The sequence below is a fragment of the Brachionichthys hirsutus genome, chromosome 7 (assembly GCF_040956055.1).
Source record: "Brachionichthys hirsutus isolate HB-005 chromosome 7, CSIRO-AGI_Bhir_v1, whole genome shotgun sequence".
Classification (NCBI taxonomy): Eukaryota; Metazoa; Chordata; class Actinopteri; order Lophiiformes; family Brachionichthyidae; genus Brachionichthys; species Brachionichthys hirsutus.
In genome coordinates, this window is record NC_090903.1 from 14,579,265 (window position 1) to 14,597,269 (window position 18,005).

The 18,005-nt window shown below is 52.1% G+C and overlaps 4 protein-coding genes across 4 annotated transcripts; 2 read left to right on the plus strand and 2 right to left on the minus strand.

Moving 5' to 3' along the window:
- Positions 1 to 206: 206 nt before the first annotated feature.
- Positions 207 to 5,177, plus strand: nt5c2a (5'-nucleotidase, cytosolic IIa). The gene is made up of 17 exons (XM_068741107.1): positions 207 to 345; positions 923 to 996; positions 1,185 to 1,302; positions 1,387 to 1,482; positions 1,567 to 1,658; positions 1,833 to 1,890; positions 1,971 to 2,064; positions 2,139 to 2,192; positions 2,279 to 2,362; positions 2,443 to 2,484; positions 2,607 to 2,714; positions 2,901 to 2,967; positions 3,028 to 3,198; positions 3,299 to 3,350; positions 3,608 to 3,668; positions 3,804 to 3,980; positions 4,057 to 5,177. The coding sequence occupies exons 1-17, from the start codon at positions 224 to 226 to the stop codon at positions 4,306 to 4,308; spliced, it is 1,722 nt and encodes a 573-aa protein (XP_068597208.1). The 5' UTR covers positions 207 to 223; the 3' UTR covers positions 4,309 to 5,177.
- Positions 5,178 to 5,661: 484 nt separating this feature from the next.
- borcs7 (BLOC-1 related complex subunit 7) lies at positions 5,662 to 7,680 on the minus strand. Its single transcript, XM_068741127.1, has 5 exons — positions 7,549 to 7,680; positions 7,209 to 7,271; positions 7,038 to 7,081; positions 6,665 to 6,685; positions 5,662 to 6,530 (listed from the first exon to the last, which is right to left on the minus strand). The coding sequence occupies exons 1-5, from the start codon at positions 7,678 to 7,680 to the stop codon at positions 6,479 to 6,481; spliced, it is 312 nt and encodes a 103-aa protein (XP_068597228.1). The 3' UTR covers positions 5,662 to 6,478.
- A 965-nt stretch (positions 7,681 to 8,645) lies between these two features.
- cyp17a1 (cytochrome P450, family 17, subfamily A, polypeptide 1) lies at positions 8,646 to 13,633 on the plus strand. Its single transcript, XM_068741671.1, has 11 exons — positions 8,646 to 8,969; positions 9,088 to 9,226; positions 9,552 to 9,787; positions 9,874 to 9,960; positions 10,033 to 10,251; positions 10,319 to 10,488; positions 10,582 to 10,685; positions 10,762 to 11,030; positions 11,713 to 11,869; positions 12,536 to 13,096; positions 13,220 to 13,633. Exons 1-11 carry the CDS (start codon positions 8,646 to 8,648, stop codon positions 13,396 to 13,398), a joined length of 2,445 nt encoding a protein of 814 aa, XP_068597772.1. The 3' UTR covers positions 13,399 to 13,633.
- Positions 13,634 to 15,731: 2,098 nt separating this feature from the next.
- Positions 15,732 to 17,979, minus strand: LOC137895640 (E3 ubiquitin-protein ligase RNF166). The gene is made up of 6 exons (XM_068741130.1): positions 17,786 to 17,979; positions 16,878 to 17,034; positions 16,511 to 16,623; positions 16,166 to 16,280; positions 15,956 to 16,063; positions 15,732 to 15,797 (listed from the first exon to the last, which is right to left on the minus strand). Exons 1-6 carry the CDS (start codon positions 17,977 to 17,979, stop codon positions 15,732 to 15,734), a joined length of 753 nt encoding a protein of 250 aa, XP_068597231.1.
- Between the last annotated feature and the right edge of the window lie 26 nt (positions 17,980 to 18,005).

The window sequence follows — 18,005 nt, forward strand, 5'->3', positions numbered from 1 at the left end:
AGACGAGGTCAGAGAGGACAGACTTTGATGGTTTGGACATGTCCAGAGGAGAGACAGGGACGATGCAAAGGACAGGGTTGGGTTGCTGTGGCGACCCCTCAGGGGACAAGCCGGAAGTACAGCAGTAATGCTACGAGCTCAAATCCTTCCAGTAGTTTTTGTGGCTGGTGCTGGTGGGTAGAGTTGAAAACATGACCTCTGTGGTTGTCACGGCAACGGGTAGATGTGTGTGTTTCGGTTCAGGATGACGACTTCGTGGAGCGACCGTCTGCAGAACTACGCTGACCTGCCAGCCAACATGGACCGGTCGGCCATGAAGAAATACCGGCGAGAGGCTCATCACAGGTGCGTGTGAAACGGGTCGGTTCTGTTCTCGGCCCGCTGCGTGTGAAACGGGTCGGTTCTGTTCTCGGCCCGCTGCGTGTGAAACGGGTCGGTTCTGTTCTCGGCCCGCTGCGTGTGAAACGGGTCGGTTCTGTTTCTCGGCCCGCTGCGTGTGAAACGGGTCGGTTCTGTTCTTAGCCCGCTGCGTGTGAAACGGGTCGGTTCTGTTCTCGGCCCGCTGCGTGTGAAACGTGGGTCGGTTCCGTCCTCGGCCCGCTGCGTGTGAAACGGGTCGGTTCTGTTCTCGGCCCGCTGCGTGTGAAACGGGTCGGTTCTGTTCTCGGCCCGCTGCGTGTGAAACGTGGGTCGGTTCCGTCCTCGGCCCGCTGCGTGTGAAACGGGTCGGTTCTGTTCTCGGCCCGCTGCGTGTGAAACGGGTTGGTTCTGTTTCTCGGCCCGCTGCGTGTGAAACGTGGGTCGGTTCTGTTCTCGGCCCGCTGCGTGTGAAACGGGTCGGTTCTGTTCTCGGCCCGCTGCGTGTCCCCGTCTGATTCGTCCCGTCGTTGCAGCGCATCGTTTGACGTTATCTTCCTCACAGAGTGTTCGTCAACCGGAGCTTGGCCATGGAGAAGATCAAGTGTTTGGGCTTTGATATGGATTACACTCTGGCAGGTGAGTCCCTAAAACCGGATCGGCGCTTTGAGCGTTCACCGGCACCGACCCGCGATCATGAATCTGTAAAATATCTGTTGGTGACTCGGTTTTCATGCTTCGGTTCTTCTGGGATTGACACATGACGTCGTCTCCTCCTCCCCCTCCCCCTCCCCCTCCTCCTCCTCCCCCTCCTCCTCCTCCTCCAGTGTATAAGTCTCCCGAGTACGAGTCGCTGGGCTTCGACTTGACGGTGGAGCGGCTGGTGGCCATCGGATATCCGCAGGAACTGCTGAACTTCGTCTACGACCCGTCCTTCCCCACCAGGCCGGTTCCCCTTCCACGGCGCGACCCGAGCGGGACACGTCCTCGTCCTCGCTCTCAAGCTTTGTGTCTTCCTGTCCTCCTCAGAGGTCTGGTGTTCGACACGATGTACGGAAACCTGCTCAAAGTGGACACCTACGGGAACATCCTCGTCTGCGTGCACGGGTTCTACTTCCTGAAGGGGTGAGCTCATCGTCTTTAGAACACCCCCCCCCCCCCCCCTCTCTCTCTTGTACTTTGTATGTACTGCATCGATACTCCTCACAGACCTGAAATCAGACAGATGTACCCCAACAAATTTATCCAACGTGGCGACACCGACCGCTTCTACATCCTCAACACTCTCTTCAACCTGCCTGGTAAGAGGAAATCAGAGCAGCCGATCGGCCGCCATCTTGTTTTTTTTTATTTGAATGACTATGCTGTTCTTAAAAATGTACTTTTTAAATCCCGGAACGACCCAAAGCATTCACGGCCCTGCCGAGGCTGTGAATGCTTTCCAGTGCTTTTCTCTGATCTCCCCCCCCCCCCAGAAACCTACCTCTTTGCCTGCCTGGTTGACTTCTTCAGTAACTGCTCCAGATACACGAGGTACCGCTGACCTGCGCAGGATGTTTGATGTAAAACTCGCCCTCAGACTTTCCGACATCCGCCCGATTCGCTCCCTGCAGTTGTGAGACCGGCTTCAAAAACGGCGACCTCTTCATGTCCTATAAGAGCATGTTCCAGGACGTCCGGGACGGCGTGGACTGGGTCCATTTCAAGGTAGAATCCGTCCCTTCCATTTCCCACGCCTGCGCCTCCTCCGGTCCTGTCAGGCGTTTCGTTTGTTCACGCAGGGCTCCTTGAAGGAGAAGACGGTTGAAAACCTGGAGAAGTACGTGGTGAAGGATGTAAGTGAGCCGGAGTAAAGAGCGCAGCCCGAACCGGATGGCTCTGTCTGCGATGATGATGATGGTTCTGTTCTTCCTCCACCAAGCCGAAGCTTCCCCTCCTCCTCAGTCGAATGAATGAAGTGTCCAAAGTATTTCTGGCCACCAACAGTGACTACAAATACACAGAGGTGAGGAGACGGGGAAACTCGTGTCGACGGGGTTAAAGTTCACACTTCAGGATGTTCAACATGTTCTCGTCTTCTTCCAGAAAATCATGACTTACCTGTTTGACTTCGCTCACGGACCGAAGGTAGACTCGGTCACGTTGGCGTCCTCAGACGTCTGGCGGATGTTACCAGACCGGAGGTTCGATGGTGTGTGTGCGTGTGTGTGCGTGTGCGTGTGTGTGTGCGTGTGCGCGTGTTTACTCAGCCCGGTACGCCCCACCGACCCTGGAAGTCCTACTTTGACCTGATCCTGGTCGACGCCCGGAAGCCCATCTTCTTCGGGGAGGGGACGGTGCTGCGGCAGGTCGACACGGTGAGCGTGAGCTACGGGAGCCTGCGTGGACAAACTACCGAGCGCTGCCTGTTTTTGCGTTATTTATTTATTTTATTTTTTAAACCTCGAGTTTAGAAGGAGTTTGTTGGACCTGATTTATGTTGTTTCTGAATCTAATCTGAGCTACAAACGATAAAAACCTCTCCGGGTCCGGCTTTCTTTCAGGCCACGGGCCGGCTGAAGATCGGGACGTACACCGGACCGCTCCAGCATGGGATCGTTTACTCTGGAGGTAAATGGCATCGATGATTGATTGATTGGCTGATTTGGTTAATGACGCTTTTCCTCCCAGGTTCTTCAGACATCGTTTGTGACCTGCTGAGCGCCAAAGGGAAAGACATCATCTACATCGGCGACCACATTTTCGGTGACATCCTCAAATCCAAGAAGCGTCAGGGCTGGAGGACTTTCCTGGTGATCCCCGAGCTGGCTCAGGAGCTGCATGTTTGGACCGACAAGAGCTGTGAGACGACACACACACACACACACACACATTAATATGGCTTCAGTGTACATCAAAAGAAGTTTGGTTTGATGCCCTGATGCTGCTTTTTGTTTTGCAGCCCTATTTGAGGAGCTTCAGTCTCTGGACTGCATCCTTGCAGAGCTTTACAAGTAAGTTCCTCTTTATTCAAGGTTAAATAAAGACACTCCTCGCCACTAGGGGCCGCACTGGAGCCCCACCTCGCAGATTGAGCAAAAGAGAAGGTCAATCTGAATACCTGCCTGCTGCTCATGAAACTTCTACCCTGTAGAACTACATATGAATGTAAACACAGAGATTCTGTAGCGACACATTTGGCGCTTCTATTTAAGCCACGCCTTCAAGAGCGGGAAACTTTATTCCACTTGTTCATGTGTTTCGTTCCCAGACATCTGGACAGCAGCAGCAACGAGAGGCCAGACATCAGCTCGCTGCAGAGACGGATAAAGGTACCGTTTACCTCCACCGGTTTTTATCCCGCTCAAGAACGGACGGAAAGATGCTGAAAACTACAATCATGGCTGCCAGAATCCCGAGGAAAGGACGTCCGTGCAGTGAATGCGTTCGTGTCTGTTCCCTCCCAGAAAGTGACCCACGACATGGACATGTGCTACGGCATGATGGGAAGTCTGTTTCGCAGCGGATCCCGACAGACGCTGTTCGCCTCCCAGGTGATGCGCTACGCCGACCTGTACGCCGCCTCCTTCATCAACCTGCTGTACTACCCCTTCAGCTACCTGTTCAGAGCTGCACACGTCCTGGTGAGACTCGCTCACGGCCTCCAGGGATTACTTCAGTATTACTTTTATTAACCCCGCCCCCCCCCCTCATGTCCAGATGCCCCACGAGTCGACGGTGGAGCACGCCCACGTGAGCGTCATGGACACGGAGTCGCCGCTGGCGACGAGGAACCGCTTCGACGTCGACTTCAAGGAGATGGAGTGCAAACGGCACCAGCTGACCCGCTCCATCAGCGAGATCCAGCCCCCGCAATTCTTCCCCCAGGTTCCCCAGGAGATCACCCACTGCCACGACGAGGATGACGACGAGGAGGAGGAGGAGGAAGAGGAGGAGGAGGAGGAGGAGTAGGAGGAGGAAGCAGAACGGATCCTGGATTCTTATTTTCAGGTGATGCTTCCTGTGGTTTGTAGCCACAGGGCAGCCGGTAAGGTAATGGATCTCTGTGACTTTGGGGGGGGGGCACCCTGAACTTCCTGCTGGGCCTGTTGGCGTCACTTTGTGCTTTTATTATTATTTATTCAGAGACGACTCCTGCCTTTATTCCTGCGCTGTGACGTGGGAATCTGTGGAAGCTCGTTCCTGCCAGGAAAAATGTGAATAATAATGTTCCTCATGTTTATATGAAAGGCCTGTCTGGTCTCGACATGACATTCTAATCGGATTCATCGTGTTATTTATTGAACGAGCTAAATGAATAGGATGATGGAGTTTTAGTCTGAATGTAGACCGGGAGCTTCTGCGTATTCTTCCTGGCAGGCTGCTGTAAACATGATATTACTGTAAAGCGTGTTTTCTTATGCACCACATGTCCTGTAAACTTAGAGAAGTGTTTTTATTTTCATGATCACGGTATTGATCTCAACCAGCATCGCTCAAGATGCTTCCAATGAAGTCTGAAGCTGAAGTTTTTAGTTTTTTTTTAAACGTCCCAACCTCTCTGCCCTTCGGGACGTTTCCGTCGGCAGCAACAGCGTTTCAGAACCGAGCGGCATCCAGAATAAGAACCAGTGATTTCAGTTTAGATCATTCTAGAATGTCATTGCTGCCAGCATCGATTCGTGATCTAGACTGATTATCAGAGAGAGTTGAGTGCAAATCAGAAACGCGGTATTTTTAAATGCATGAGCTGGAATATTTTATTTTCCTGTTGAAATCGGTGATGCCGAAACGGTTTAAGTTGTGACTGATGTTTCTAATAAACCCAATATGGAAGCCCAGTTTGGATTTTTAGCTTCTTGAATCCGTTGCTGAATCGGTGCCGATCTGGTACGCACTTCCAACTCCCTCCAGCAGAGGGCGCCGAACCTGGTTCTTCGCATTTTCTGTCCCCTTTATTCAGGAATAGTTCTCATTTGTGATAATATTGTTACAAAAATCTATTTCTCCTTCACAAATGTTAAACTCAGCGTGGTGCCGACTGACCCGTCAGCGCCAGCTAATAACGTTCAGCCTTGAAGCGAGGGGTTAAAGATTTCTGGGAGGTGGAAGATGAGAGGTGTTCTCTGATCAGTGTTTGTCCCTGAACCTCCGGGCTCTGATAAGATGACGAGCTGTCAGAACGTGCAGGCTCAAGGCTGGAGCCCCCGGTGGTGTGGAGAGAAAACACTCATTTCATATTTCACTCGAGGACAATGTAGCCACAGAAACCCGGCCTGAACTAAAAGAAGTAAAAAGGTGTCACAAAGTTTTACTTTATATGAATCGATCGATACAGAAACAAGTCAAGAACGTTATTAATATAAATAAGACCTCAAATATGGGAAAACAAAATGTTCACAAACACACACTATTTCAATCTAAATGCTAACCCAAGCTAAGCTCTGAACTGGCTCGTTCCTGTAGGACGCGTCGCCTTTCATCCGGTACCAACAGGTGTTCGTTTGGCAGTTTGCAATCCCTGAAGCTGACGATGAGTTTACATTGTTTAAGTAGCGTCCCGACATTTCAGAACCAGACCGGGATCCGTCTGCAGACATATCTGCCGAAGGCCGGTACGTCTCCAGGTGGGCTGCGGTTTTGGACCCCCCCCTCCCCCACACACACACACACACACGCAGCGCTGTGGACCACGTACAGAATTATGTAACGGGACTTGGCAGCGCGGCTTCACGGACGCCGTCAGGGTCACGCAGCTGTTTGGCCTTCAGGCCGCTGATAAGTTTGTTCTTTTGTTCCTCATCTTCACTCTGATGAAGAGCCGCGAGGGCTGGTGACTCCATCTCTGCGAAACTTTCCCCAATTTAATCTTCCATTCATGAGAAGAATGTCTTTTCTGCTGATATGAATTCCCTCTCAACCGGTGAAACTAAAACTAGAAATCACAAGGAGTCAAAATAAAGTAAAAAAAAATGTTACAAAAAAAAAATGCATTTTTTTTTCAGAATTCTGAATTTGTGTTAGACACAGAGCAACACATCACTTCCATCAGACAAGAACAATCGGCCTGCAGTCTGTTCGACAAAATTCATTGTCCAAGGGTCCCAACATAGAGCCCTGAGGACCCCCTGCTGCTGCTCCATCACTTTAGCAGATGCCTCAGCTGGTCCTGCAGGTTTTTCGAGTGCTCCACACTGGAGGAGGAGAAGGGGGGGCGGGGCAAAGGCGTGTCAGTGTACGTAACCAGTGCGTGTTATGGCTGACTGCTGAGACAGCGACGTCAGCTGTTTGTACCAAAGCAACAACATCATGTGGAGTCTAGACTTACTTCTTCTGGATGGCCTCCTGCCTTAGAGTCAAAGAGAGGGAGAGATTCGATATTCAATGCCAGTTAGAAAAAAAAGTTTTTACAAATTTGTACTTGAGCCGATATGATGCTATCTATATTTTGAAAATAGAAGAACATCCATCTTTCCATCAGCACTGAGAGCTACTTCAACCTTTAAATGACATCCTGGACAAAAGGAGAAAAAAAAAAGCCGATTGTAGCGTGACGTGTCCAGTTTAAACGACGAGGCCGAGATTTAATTTAAAAATCATCTTTCTGTGGAAAACTCAAAAAAAACAGGATTTGTAGAAAATAAAAATAAGAACATTATGGTGGACGGTGAGAAATGTTCCGGTCCAGGTGTGCTACTCACTGGTACTGCAGATGTGTGGTGATGATGGACATTTTTCTCAGGCTCTGGAACACAGATTATAGTGATGTTAAACTGTTTTTACTTCATTTAGTCGTCGTCCCCCCACATCCAAGTGGTGGAGCATAATCTGAATCCATATCAAGATGAATCCCTGCAGGGTTTGACACTCACATCCTCAGAGTGCAGGATGGCGTCCTCTTGGACGACCATGTTTCTTGCTGCCTGGCCCAGAAGCTGGAGGAAACAAATATAAAGATAGGATTAGTTGTCATCAGTAATTCTGGACTGTTCAAATCGATAAAATGTTATTAAAATGTTAATGAAAATTAGACCGAGAGGAAACGTTTCAGAATCAAATCCCTTCTGTAGAAGCCTTTGCCAAATGCTTTTACTTTGAAAATAAATTACGCCGCTGGTTACTTCCGTTTGTTCTTCCGTCTTAGCTAGCTAGACGCGACTAGCCTGTTAGCAACAGCGATAATACGTGATTAAATCAACCGCATCGTTTTACCTCCTGGCTACGGGATCCCTTCAGAACTTGGCGGGTCAGCGCGATCACGTCCCCGCTACAGGAGCCCACTTTGTCGGATAGCAGACCTTTGACTGACTGGCCGAACCGCGGCTGCGTCTCTGCCGCAGCCATTGTTCTGTTTTGGATAACGACGGTGCGCGCGGCGGGTCAAAATAGACGTAAAGCGATCGCCTCGCAAAAGCCGTACCTTATTTCCAAAGTAAAGCTTGTAACCACAATTCAATGCAGACAAGAGACCAACGCTATTAAAAGAAGACTTAAATGTGATGGATTTATGGGTTTAATTTAAATTTACTTGTCAAATTGAAAATGAAATCCTGGATTTTCCACGTTATCAATCTCCACCAAAAGTTAAATGGATCTGCTATTCCGACCCAAAATACATCCTCCTTTTCCCCAAATTTCCAACAGGTTTGATTAAAATGTATGTCAGATTGAAATTTGGAGAGGGAAAAATATTCCAAGTGTAGTGACGAAGTGAAATTAGGAAAATCAAAGATGGTGCATCTTTGATTTTCCTAATTTCACTTCGTCCAGGTGCGCGTCAAAATGTCGCATTTTCTTCCATAACAATAGCAGCTTATGCACGGTTGATCGACAAAGTGGGGAAATAATTATAGAATCAATCCTTTAATCCAGAGTGAGATCAGTTCTCTCTCGTTTATACCATTAAATGAAATCACAAAGACTTGAATACAAATGATAAATCAACCATATCTCATCCGATCAATGCAGGTGCATCAGCAAAAGCGCTCGTGTGTCAAATCCTGCATTGAATGCCGCCACACCGTATAAAAAACACGCATAATCAGCAAAACTCCGTCACAGCGGCGTGCGTTCCTCCGCCCGCACGTGTCCACGTGACGCGAATTCGTGCCGTCGTGGTTTTTCTGCAAGGATTTCATGAATCCAGTTTCATCTTATCTTGTCTGAATTGGCGCAGCCTGAAATATCGGGTCAAGGATTTGACATTGAAGGAGCTGCATAAAAGCCTTTCCCTGCAGCAGCTCCTCCCTGCGATGCTTGGCCTCCGCTGAATCGAGACTCCTCTCTTCTCTCCCCCCCCCTCCGCCGACATGCCTTGGTTTCTGTGCCTGTGCTTGTTTCTGGCCGTGGGCCTGATGCTGCTGCTGCTGCTGCTGCGCGTAAAGCTCATCGGGATGTCTCCCGACGGCCCCCGGGAGCCCCCCAGCCTCCCGTCGCTGCCGGTGATTGGGAGTCTGCTGAGTCTGCGAAGCCCGAAACCTCCTCACGTGCTTTTCAAGGACCTGCAGCAGAAATACGGACAGACGTACTCCCTGATGTTGGGCTCCCACTGCGTCGTCGTCGTCAACCAGCACGCACACGCCAAAGAGGTGCTGCTGAAGAAGGGGAAGATCTTTGCAGGGAGACCCAGGAGTGTGCGTATACCTCTTCATCGCTGGTATACCTCCTCATCACTGACATTGCCCTTCCTTCCTGGTAGCAGTAATCGTGTTTGTGTTCCCCCCCCCCCACCCCCGTCTCCGCGTGATGAAGGTTACGACAGACGTTCTGACCAGAGAAGGGAGAGACATCGCGTTTGGAGACTACAGCGCCACGTGGAGATTCCACAGGAAGATAGTCCACGGAGCGTTGGGCATGTTCGGGGAAGGCTCTGCTTCCATTGAGAAGATCGGTAAGCCCTTTGATGTTTGGGGACGCTTGTCGTTCTTTCAAGTCGGAAAAAAGAGCAGAGCAAAGTTAAAGTTTGAGCAAATGCTCCTCCGGAGGCGGAACGTTCAACTGTTTGGGACTATTTTCAGCTGCGGATTAATTATGTTCCTCTGGCGAGTATTTGCAGCAGCGACAGGAAGGCTTTTGTGTGTGTGTGTGTGTGTGTGTGTGCGTGTGTGTGTGCGTGTGTGTGTGTGTGTGTGTGTGTTGATGGACAAACGGGGGCGTCTCGCAGCGTATAAGTGCTGCCCGCTCCTTTTAGCAACGCAGCTCCGTCTTTGTCTCAGTCTGCGCCGAGGCCCAGTCTCTGTGCGGCGTCCTGTCCGAGGCGGCCGCCGGCGGACTCGCCCTGGATCTGTCCCCGGAGCTGACCCGAGCCGTCACCAACGTCATCTGCTCGCTCTGCTTCAACTCCTCCTACCACCGAGGAGACCCGGAGTTTGAGGCCATGCTGAGCTACAGCCAGGGAATCGTGGACACCGTGGCGAAGGACAGCCTGGTGGACATCTTCCCCTGGTTACAGGTAGACGGCACGAGGACAGAGCGGGGAGACGCCGGGGGGGGGGGGGACTCGGCTTCATCGTTTGACCTTTATTTGACCCGTCTCAGGTTTTTCCCAACGCCGACCTGCGTCTCCTGAAGCGGTGCGTTTCCACCAGAGACAAGCTCCTGCAGAAGGAATACGACGAACACAAGGTACGGCGCCCGGCGGCCTCCCTGTCGGGGGGGTCCGGCTCTGTCTCACTGTGTGTCTTTGCCCCCCCCCAGGCAGACTACAGCGACCACGTCCAGAGAGACCTGCTGGACGCTCTGCTGAGAGCCAAGCGCAGCGCCGAGAACAACAACACGGCGGAGATCAGCGCCGAGTCCGTGGGCCTCAGCGACGACCACGTCCTCATGACGGTGGGGGACATCTTCGGAGCCGGCGTGGAGACCACCACCACCGTGCTCAAGTGGGCCGTCACCTATCTGATCCACCGGCCACAGGTACGGGGGGGGCGGCAGGGTTGGGGGGGGGGGGCGTGACCCGTTCTACTCCTGTGCTTGTGCTTAGATTCAGAGGCGTGTCCAGGAGGAGCTGGACTCCAAGGTGGGGCTGGACCGGTGCCCCCAGCTCAGCGACAGAGGCAGCCTGCCCTACCTGGAGGCCACCATTAGGGAGGTGTTACGGATTCGTCCCGTGGCCCCCCTGTTCATCCCCCACGTGGCCCTCAGCGACACCAGGTGAGCAACACCGATGCTGTGCTGCCGGGAGCCTCGCCGGTTGCCATGGAGATCTCAAAGCTGCAAACGTGGAAACCTTTTGGTTCTGTGTAGAATCGGGGATTTCACGGTGAGGAAAGGAACCCGAGTCATCGTCAACCTGTGGTCGCTGCACCACGACGAGAAGGAGTGGAAAAACCCCGAGACCTTTGACCCCGGTGAGAGGAAGCCTCCGTGCCGCGGTGCCTATAGGCAAACGCCGAACTCGTGACCCTGTCCGCTGTCCCTCTGCAGGGCGGTTCCTGAACAGCCGGGGAACGGGCCTGATCATCCCGTCGCCCAGCTACCTGCCGTTCGGCGCCGGGGTCCGGGTGTGTCTGGGGGAGGCCCTGGCTAAGATGGAGCTCTTCCTCTTCCTGTCCTGGATCCTGCAGCGCTTCACCCTCTCTGTGCCGCCGGGTCACTGCCTGCCCAGCCTGGAGGGCAAGTTCGGGGTCGTCCTCCAGCCGGCCAAGTACCAGGTGAACGCCACGCCCAGACCCGGCTGGGAGAGCAAGCACCAGGCGTGCTGAGATGTGGGACGCGTCTCTGAATTTATATTTAAACCCAGCGAGTCGCCGTGAAACAAACGATCCGATCAAGCAGAATCGCGTCGAGTCGGTCGTTAAACGTCTCCTGTAATCAATCACACGACAATAAAGAAACGTTCACTTTCATATTCGTCTCTGGAATAATTGTTGTATTGAAGTTAGATATTGATAAAGCTGGATCAGGACACTGAAGCAGCACTTTTTTATAACTTTCCTTGACAACCAGTTTCGGAATGTTTGGCTTTGGTGGAGGTTTGAGTTCAGAATCACGCCTGAGCTTATAAAGTTTGTGTAACAGACAGACAGACAGACAGACAGACAGACACGATGGATCATGGAACAGTTCTTTTGGGTATTTGGAGAGTTGCCTGCTGTGCCTCTTCTGACTGTGCTGTGCCTAGCAACGCCCCTGGGTCTGTGTGTGTGTGGGGGGGGGGGCTCTCCCCACCCTGTGAAGCCGCGGTGCGCCCGTGGAAAGCGCCATTCATACACCTGTTTTGTTGGGGTGTAGTGATTGACGCGCAGAGACCGCCCCCCCCCCCCCCCGGTCCACTTGTAGACACTGATGTCTATGGAAAGCACCCCACGTGACCTTTGGCTCGCACCTGACCGCCGCGACTCAGTGGAAGAATGCGCGCAGCTGCCCGCGCGCCAGCGTGGAGTGGACCCGGCGCGGCGTCTCTCCCACCGGCCGCCACTCCGCACCGGCTCCCGGTCCCGGGAAGAGGCGGGCGGCATGCCGAGGTCGTTCCTGGTGAAGAAACGTCACGGCAAGAAACCGACCCACGGGAAACCGGATCCACGGACCGCCGGTAAGACGCGTCGACGCTCAAAGAGAGGAGGAGTAATCAAGTACTCCAGTCCGGTTCCACTTTACTCGAGTATTTATTTTAACGAAGCCAAACTAGAAATATCAACAATATTTATTTAAATGATCAATCAAAGCGAGCTTTAATGACTTTTATCATTAACTTGTGTCGTTCCAGATCAAATTAAAGATTCATTAAGAATCGAAACATTTTGGAGCCAAAGATTTATTTTGCCAAACATTTTAAACCAGAACAACTTTTCACAGTTTTTCCTTCCATCCATCCACTCGTCTCCGCCCCCCCCCCCCCCCCCCTCGGGTTTTGTATGACCACAAACAAAACGTGGTTTTTTTGTTCAGCAGGTGTGAAATCTGTCCCCAAAGAGTTCCAGCATTGTCCCCGGGTCCTTGAGAGACCATGCAGGGCCCCATTTAGAAGCCTCAAGAGTCCCTGTAGCAGCCCCCCCCCCCCCCCATTTGTTCCCTTAAAGTGAGCCCCCTCCCAATTTACCATCTTTCACGTTTCGAAACTTATTATTGTGTTAGAATAAAACCAGATCTGAGACGTTTACAACAAACAAACATTAACCAGCCGGTGAAAGACGAACAGGTCCGTCCCCCGGTGAAGGCGTCCCCTCGGTAATAGACCATGTGATCATGTTGTCCCCAGACGCCCGTGAAGACTCCCCGCTGTCCAGCCTCCACCACCATCACGGTCTGGCGCCGACTGTCTCCTCCTCCTCCTCCTCCTCCTCCTCCGCCTCCTCCTGTCCTCTCTCTCTCCGAGCGGACCGACGCCACCTTCCGTCTCCTCCGGTCGCCTCCCCGCCCTCCTTTTCCGGCCGCCGTTTGGAGGCCCGCAGCAGAAACCCTGGAGAATCCGGCACCAAAGCGGACGTGGAAATCCACGGGAGGACGGAGGATCTCCTCCCTTCGTCCCTCCCCTTCCTGGCCCTCTTCCCCGCCGTCCCCTCTGGCGGCGGCGGCGAGGAGAGCCCGGGTTGTTCGGGCTGTCGGAGGGACCGCTTGGGCTTCTCGGCTCTGTCCAATCCGAAGCAGCTCCAGAGCGGCAGGAAGTGCTTCAGCTGCAAGTTCTGCGAGAAGCAGTACGTGAGCCAGGGGGCGCTGAAGATGCACGTCAGGACGCACACGCTGCCGTGCGTGTGCAAAGTCTGCGGCAAAGCCTTCTCCAGACCGTGGCTGCTCCAGGGACACGTCCGCACGCACACAGGTGAGCGCGCACACCCGTCCAGAGGCGGGGCCGTCCAGGTAGCCGATCCGCCTCCCCGCGGTCCGGGATCCCGACCCCTGACCCCTGACCCGTTCCCGCTGACTCGGTTTTTCCCTCCCGCAGGAGAGAAACCGTTCTCTTGTCTCCACTGCAGCCGAGCGTTCGCCGACCGGTCCAACTTGCGAGCTCACCTCCAGACCCACTCGGACGTGAAGCGGTACCGGTGTCCCCGGTGCCTCAAGACCTTCTCCCGGATCTCGCTGCTGGCCAGGCATCAGGAGGCCGGCTGCCCGCCGTCCTGACGGCCTCCTCAGAGGACGCTGCTTGGATTCGGGTCACGTGATGTCGACGCAGGTTTGATGAAGGGAGATGTTTTTTTTTATTTTTTTTATAGTCTTTATGAATTCAAAGCAGCCGCAGACGTTCCGGCTGGTTTCGCTGCTGCTCAACAATCACAACGTTTTCAATCTGCTGATCAATCTTCTGCTGCCGTTCTCAAAATACGGAGCGAAACTAATCGAATGGGTGAAAATAAACAAGCGTTTGCTAACATCGTGCTCGACCTTCTTTATTTTGAACGAGAAAGTCATCGGTCACCTGATTTTTTTTCAGGATGTTTTTCTTTTTCGATCTGGAGGGACTAGCTTGTCGCTCTCCGAACCGCACTTTCCGGCGGACGCACACCTGCAGCACGGCTCGGCGCACCTGTTGTTTGCCGGCGGAACGTCTCTGTTGTGATGTAATGGAATACTATGAATAGGAACCGTGCGTGGAACAAGGTCTAAAAACTCCCGTCCAGTCACGCAGGTTCATTTCCGACGCACGCGCACGGATGCTATTCTGGCTCCCGCCGGCCTATAAATACACGGAACGCTGTTATATTCGGCATGAGGGCGGCGCTGCGCCAGTAATACAGGACAGCAGCGCCAGATTTAGCTCCTGTCAAGACGCGTGTGTGTGAAAAGCTTCCTCTATCGGGGTTTCACAGCGGTCGAGTCGTTCTGAAGAAGCGAGAAGAAGAAAAACGGGCTCCTGGAGTTAAAATCAGAGTTGTTGTTGTCGTTGTTGTTTCCTTTCTTTCCTGTGATTTAGCGTTCAGACCGGACGTGAAGCTAATTCACGCCACAAAGCAGAAGACGCACATTTACCAGGACGATCAAATGGAAGTGAAAAACACAAAATGATGAGGAATGACGATTTTTATAAAAAAAAAAAATCCTGGCGTGAAATCGGACATTACAGAGAAGCTACGAAAAGGAAATGATAAATAATCAGCTTCCTGTTCGGCCGGAACCTTTAATTCCACTTGAACCTTAGAACTAAGACGGAATTAAAAGCGTCTCACCGCGACGTTTAACATCAATCCTAAGAAGTTTATTACTTGAGGTCATTTAAAGAGTCAATTCTGCCAATGCAAAGTAGTTTTTTTTTTACCCTAACGAACTTTGTGTCCCCTCACAGTGGGACAGAAAAAAACAACACAATCACAGTGAATTCAAAGTATTTCAAACACACACACATTAATGGGAGGAAGCCCACGGCACATGCAGCCCATAAAGGAAAGGCCCAGTGTGGAGGATCCAGATAATAAAACGAGGATTTTATATCTACATGGGGGGGGGGGGGGGGTAGCTTGGTACCTTTCAAACCTCTGGATGCTACTAAATTCTACAAACTGGACCTGGAAGTCATCAGAAAACAAATATTAGAACGTTGGACTCATTGGACGTTTCCTACCAAATGAGTTCTAATCCCTGACGCCATTTACAATTCAAGGTCTTTGAAAAGCTCCTTTTTGTTTGGTTAAAACACAGATTTAATCTCAGCAAAATGATAAAAAACGTTGTTAAAATAATAGAAATAGAGTTCCAACTGTCATAAAAAAAAAAGATCTGAGTGACCTAAAGTGCAAATGAAGAATGCATTCCGCCTCCACGAAGCCTGACCTCCACGTGTGTGTGTGTGTGTGTGTGTGTGTGCGTTTCATCACGGCTCTGCGTGCTTCAGCGCTGCCATCTATCGGTGGAACAATGGGAAACACGCATGTTAATCCTCCTCTGTGTGTGTGTGTGCGTGTGTGTTTGTGTGTGTGTTTGTGTGTCGACAGCGATTCAAGTTGTCCAATGTTTCTCCAAAAAATAAATCTCTTCTTTTTTTTAGTTGTCTATCGTGGCAGAAAAATATTCCAGGCAACGACAAAATCCGGCGCTTCCATCCTTTCTGGTTTCTGTTGCGCCGACGTCCAAAGATCCACCTGGACGGATCCATCTGGACGGATCATTCCGGACGGATCAATCAGGGCGGATCATTCTGGACGGATCATTCTGGACGGATCCATCCAGATGCCAACGAAGCGCCAACGTCTGAACATTCGTGATGTCGTGTCGCCGCTCTGACTCGTTATGGGCGTGATCGCCGAGCGTCCGTCACGGCTGCAGCTCCACGCCGAGCTTCAAGTCTCCTGCTGTCCTCTTCGCTGAAGAAAGAGGACACGCCTCCAAGACGCCGCGACTGCTACATCGGTTAAAAAAGCAAAAAAAAAAAACGTCGTGAAGAGGATCGGAGAGACGGCAGGAATCTTGCTGGGTCAGGCGAGTCCGCTGGCGAGCACGATCCCACGGCGCCGGGGCTGCCATCAGTTCTCCGCCAGCGACAGAGCCAGGGCCGCCTGCAGCGCCGCCTCTTCGTCGATGCTGTAGTCCTGACAACAAGCAGAACATTTCTCTCTACAGGTTCCGCCGGAGGGAGCGAGGCTCGCTAAGGGTGCTTTCACACTGCGCCAAGAGGACTCGGTTCCTTTGGGAGCAAACGGCTGGCAGTGTGAAAGCACCCTAAGAACGATCGGAGGGGGGGACTCACAACGAAGGTGTCGTAGGAGAACTTGTGCCTGTGGAGGAGGTGCTGGAGGAAGTTGGAGCTCTTGTAGCTGGGGTCGCCCCACGGCATGGCCGAACACACGGGACACACCTGCACACGCGCACGCACACACACACACACCGGCAGCCGGCTCCTGGGTCAGAACCGGCTGGGTCAGTGAGGTGAACTTTGCGTTTCAGAATCGTGTCTCACCACTTTATTGGGGTCGTTACGGTGGTTGTCCATGCAGTGCGTCACCAACTCCTGCTGGTCCAGGTTCCGGGCTCCACAGAACGGACACACGAACGTCGACCGGTTGGGAATGTTGCTGCATGTTGGACGCGCACGCACACACACACACACACACGCACACACACACACACACACACACGCATAGACAGAAGACGTTAAGCTGGTTCTGGTCGGGTTATACAGGCAGCTCTAAGGCCAGGAATCATGGGAAATGGAGTTGCTGAATGCGATTTCGGGGAGATCTATGCTAATGTGATAACGGGAACCTGAACACGTTAGCACGTTAGCACGTTTTAGCTTCCGTACCTCGGGATAGGCTGGGAGGTGGGAACCACGGGAACGAACTTGGGACAGTTGGCGAGCTGCTCTTGTACTTTGGAACAGGAAGTGACATGTGACCTCATCTTCACCAGAGCCACCTGAGACACACACGCACGCACACACACGCACACACACACGCACACACGCACACACACACACACAAATCATCATTCTGCCAAATGTAGCATTTCGTTCTGGGGGGTTTCTGTATCATGAAAGCTGCAGCTCATGGTTCATCAGACCGCCTCACCAAGACGTTATTATTTTAAGACGTGTTTAAAAGTAAACTTTTATTTGGATCACCCTCGTCTCACTAAATGAAACGCAACCCACTCTCTGCCATCGTCTCTACCTTCTTGCTGCAGCCTCTGCAGGGCGCTTTGTACGAGGCCAGCTGCTTCTCCATGCTGGAGGAGCGCTCCACCTTCTTGGGGTCAAAGGGCACACGACAGAGGGGGCAGAGGGGCGAGGTCACCTGGAGACACGGCTGCAGACACTCCCCACAGAACCTGAGACGGCAGACGGGGGTAGAACGGGTTACGTTGCGACCGTGAGACCGGCGACAGGAACCGCGTCGGAGTCGGCGTGTCTCAGAGTTCCGTCCGTCTCCGTCCGTCTCCGTCCGTCTCTGTCCGTCTCTGTCCGTCTCTGTCCGTCTCCGTCAGCAGCAGGAGCAGAAACAGCCGCTTTATTTTAACTAAAAATAAAAGTCAAGCTTCCTGAAGTCTGAGCGTCTTTCTTGTTCTCTTGTGATCAAAAGCGTCTTTCATTCACCTGTGTGTGTGTGTGTGGGGGGGGGGGGGGGGGGGGGCAGGTGTTACCGTCCCATACCCAGAACATGATGCGAATAACTGAATATTATTAATATACTGTCCAGTGTAGCTGTGTTTTCTGATTTTAACAAAATATAGATCAAATAACTATAAAATCTGTTATTACGAAACATAAAATGTTTGACAAATTTATCTAGAAATAAATGCCAATGCAAGTATAAAAGCATACAAACACACACACCTAAATGTGTGTGGATCACAACGATCCAGATAGGTAAGATTGATTTCTGTAGATCTGTTTAGTTAAAATAAATCGGGCTAATCTTTCTAGATTTTGCTTCATTATTAAAGGTTTGGGGTTAGATTTGGACAGACACGTCATCACATGTTTCCGTTCTGCCTTAAGGAGACAACAACCGCTGGAAGAACCGGAGAAACTTCCACAAACAACAACAACAACAACAACAACAACAGGAAGCTACTTTACGTGTGCGCGCAGCTGGCGATGCTGACGGGTTTGTGGAAGACCTCCAGACAGATGGGACAAGAGAACTGGCTCTCGATGCCCTCGGCCGGGGCAGCCAGCGAGCCGGAGCCGCCGCTGGGCTGCTGCTGCGGCTGCTGCTGCTGCTGCTGGCGGAGATGCGAGCTCGCCGAGACAAAGCTTCGGAACATCGCCATCACGGAGCCGCGGAAGAGGAACCAGT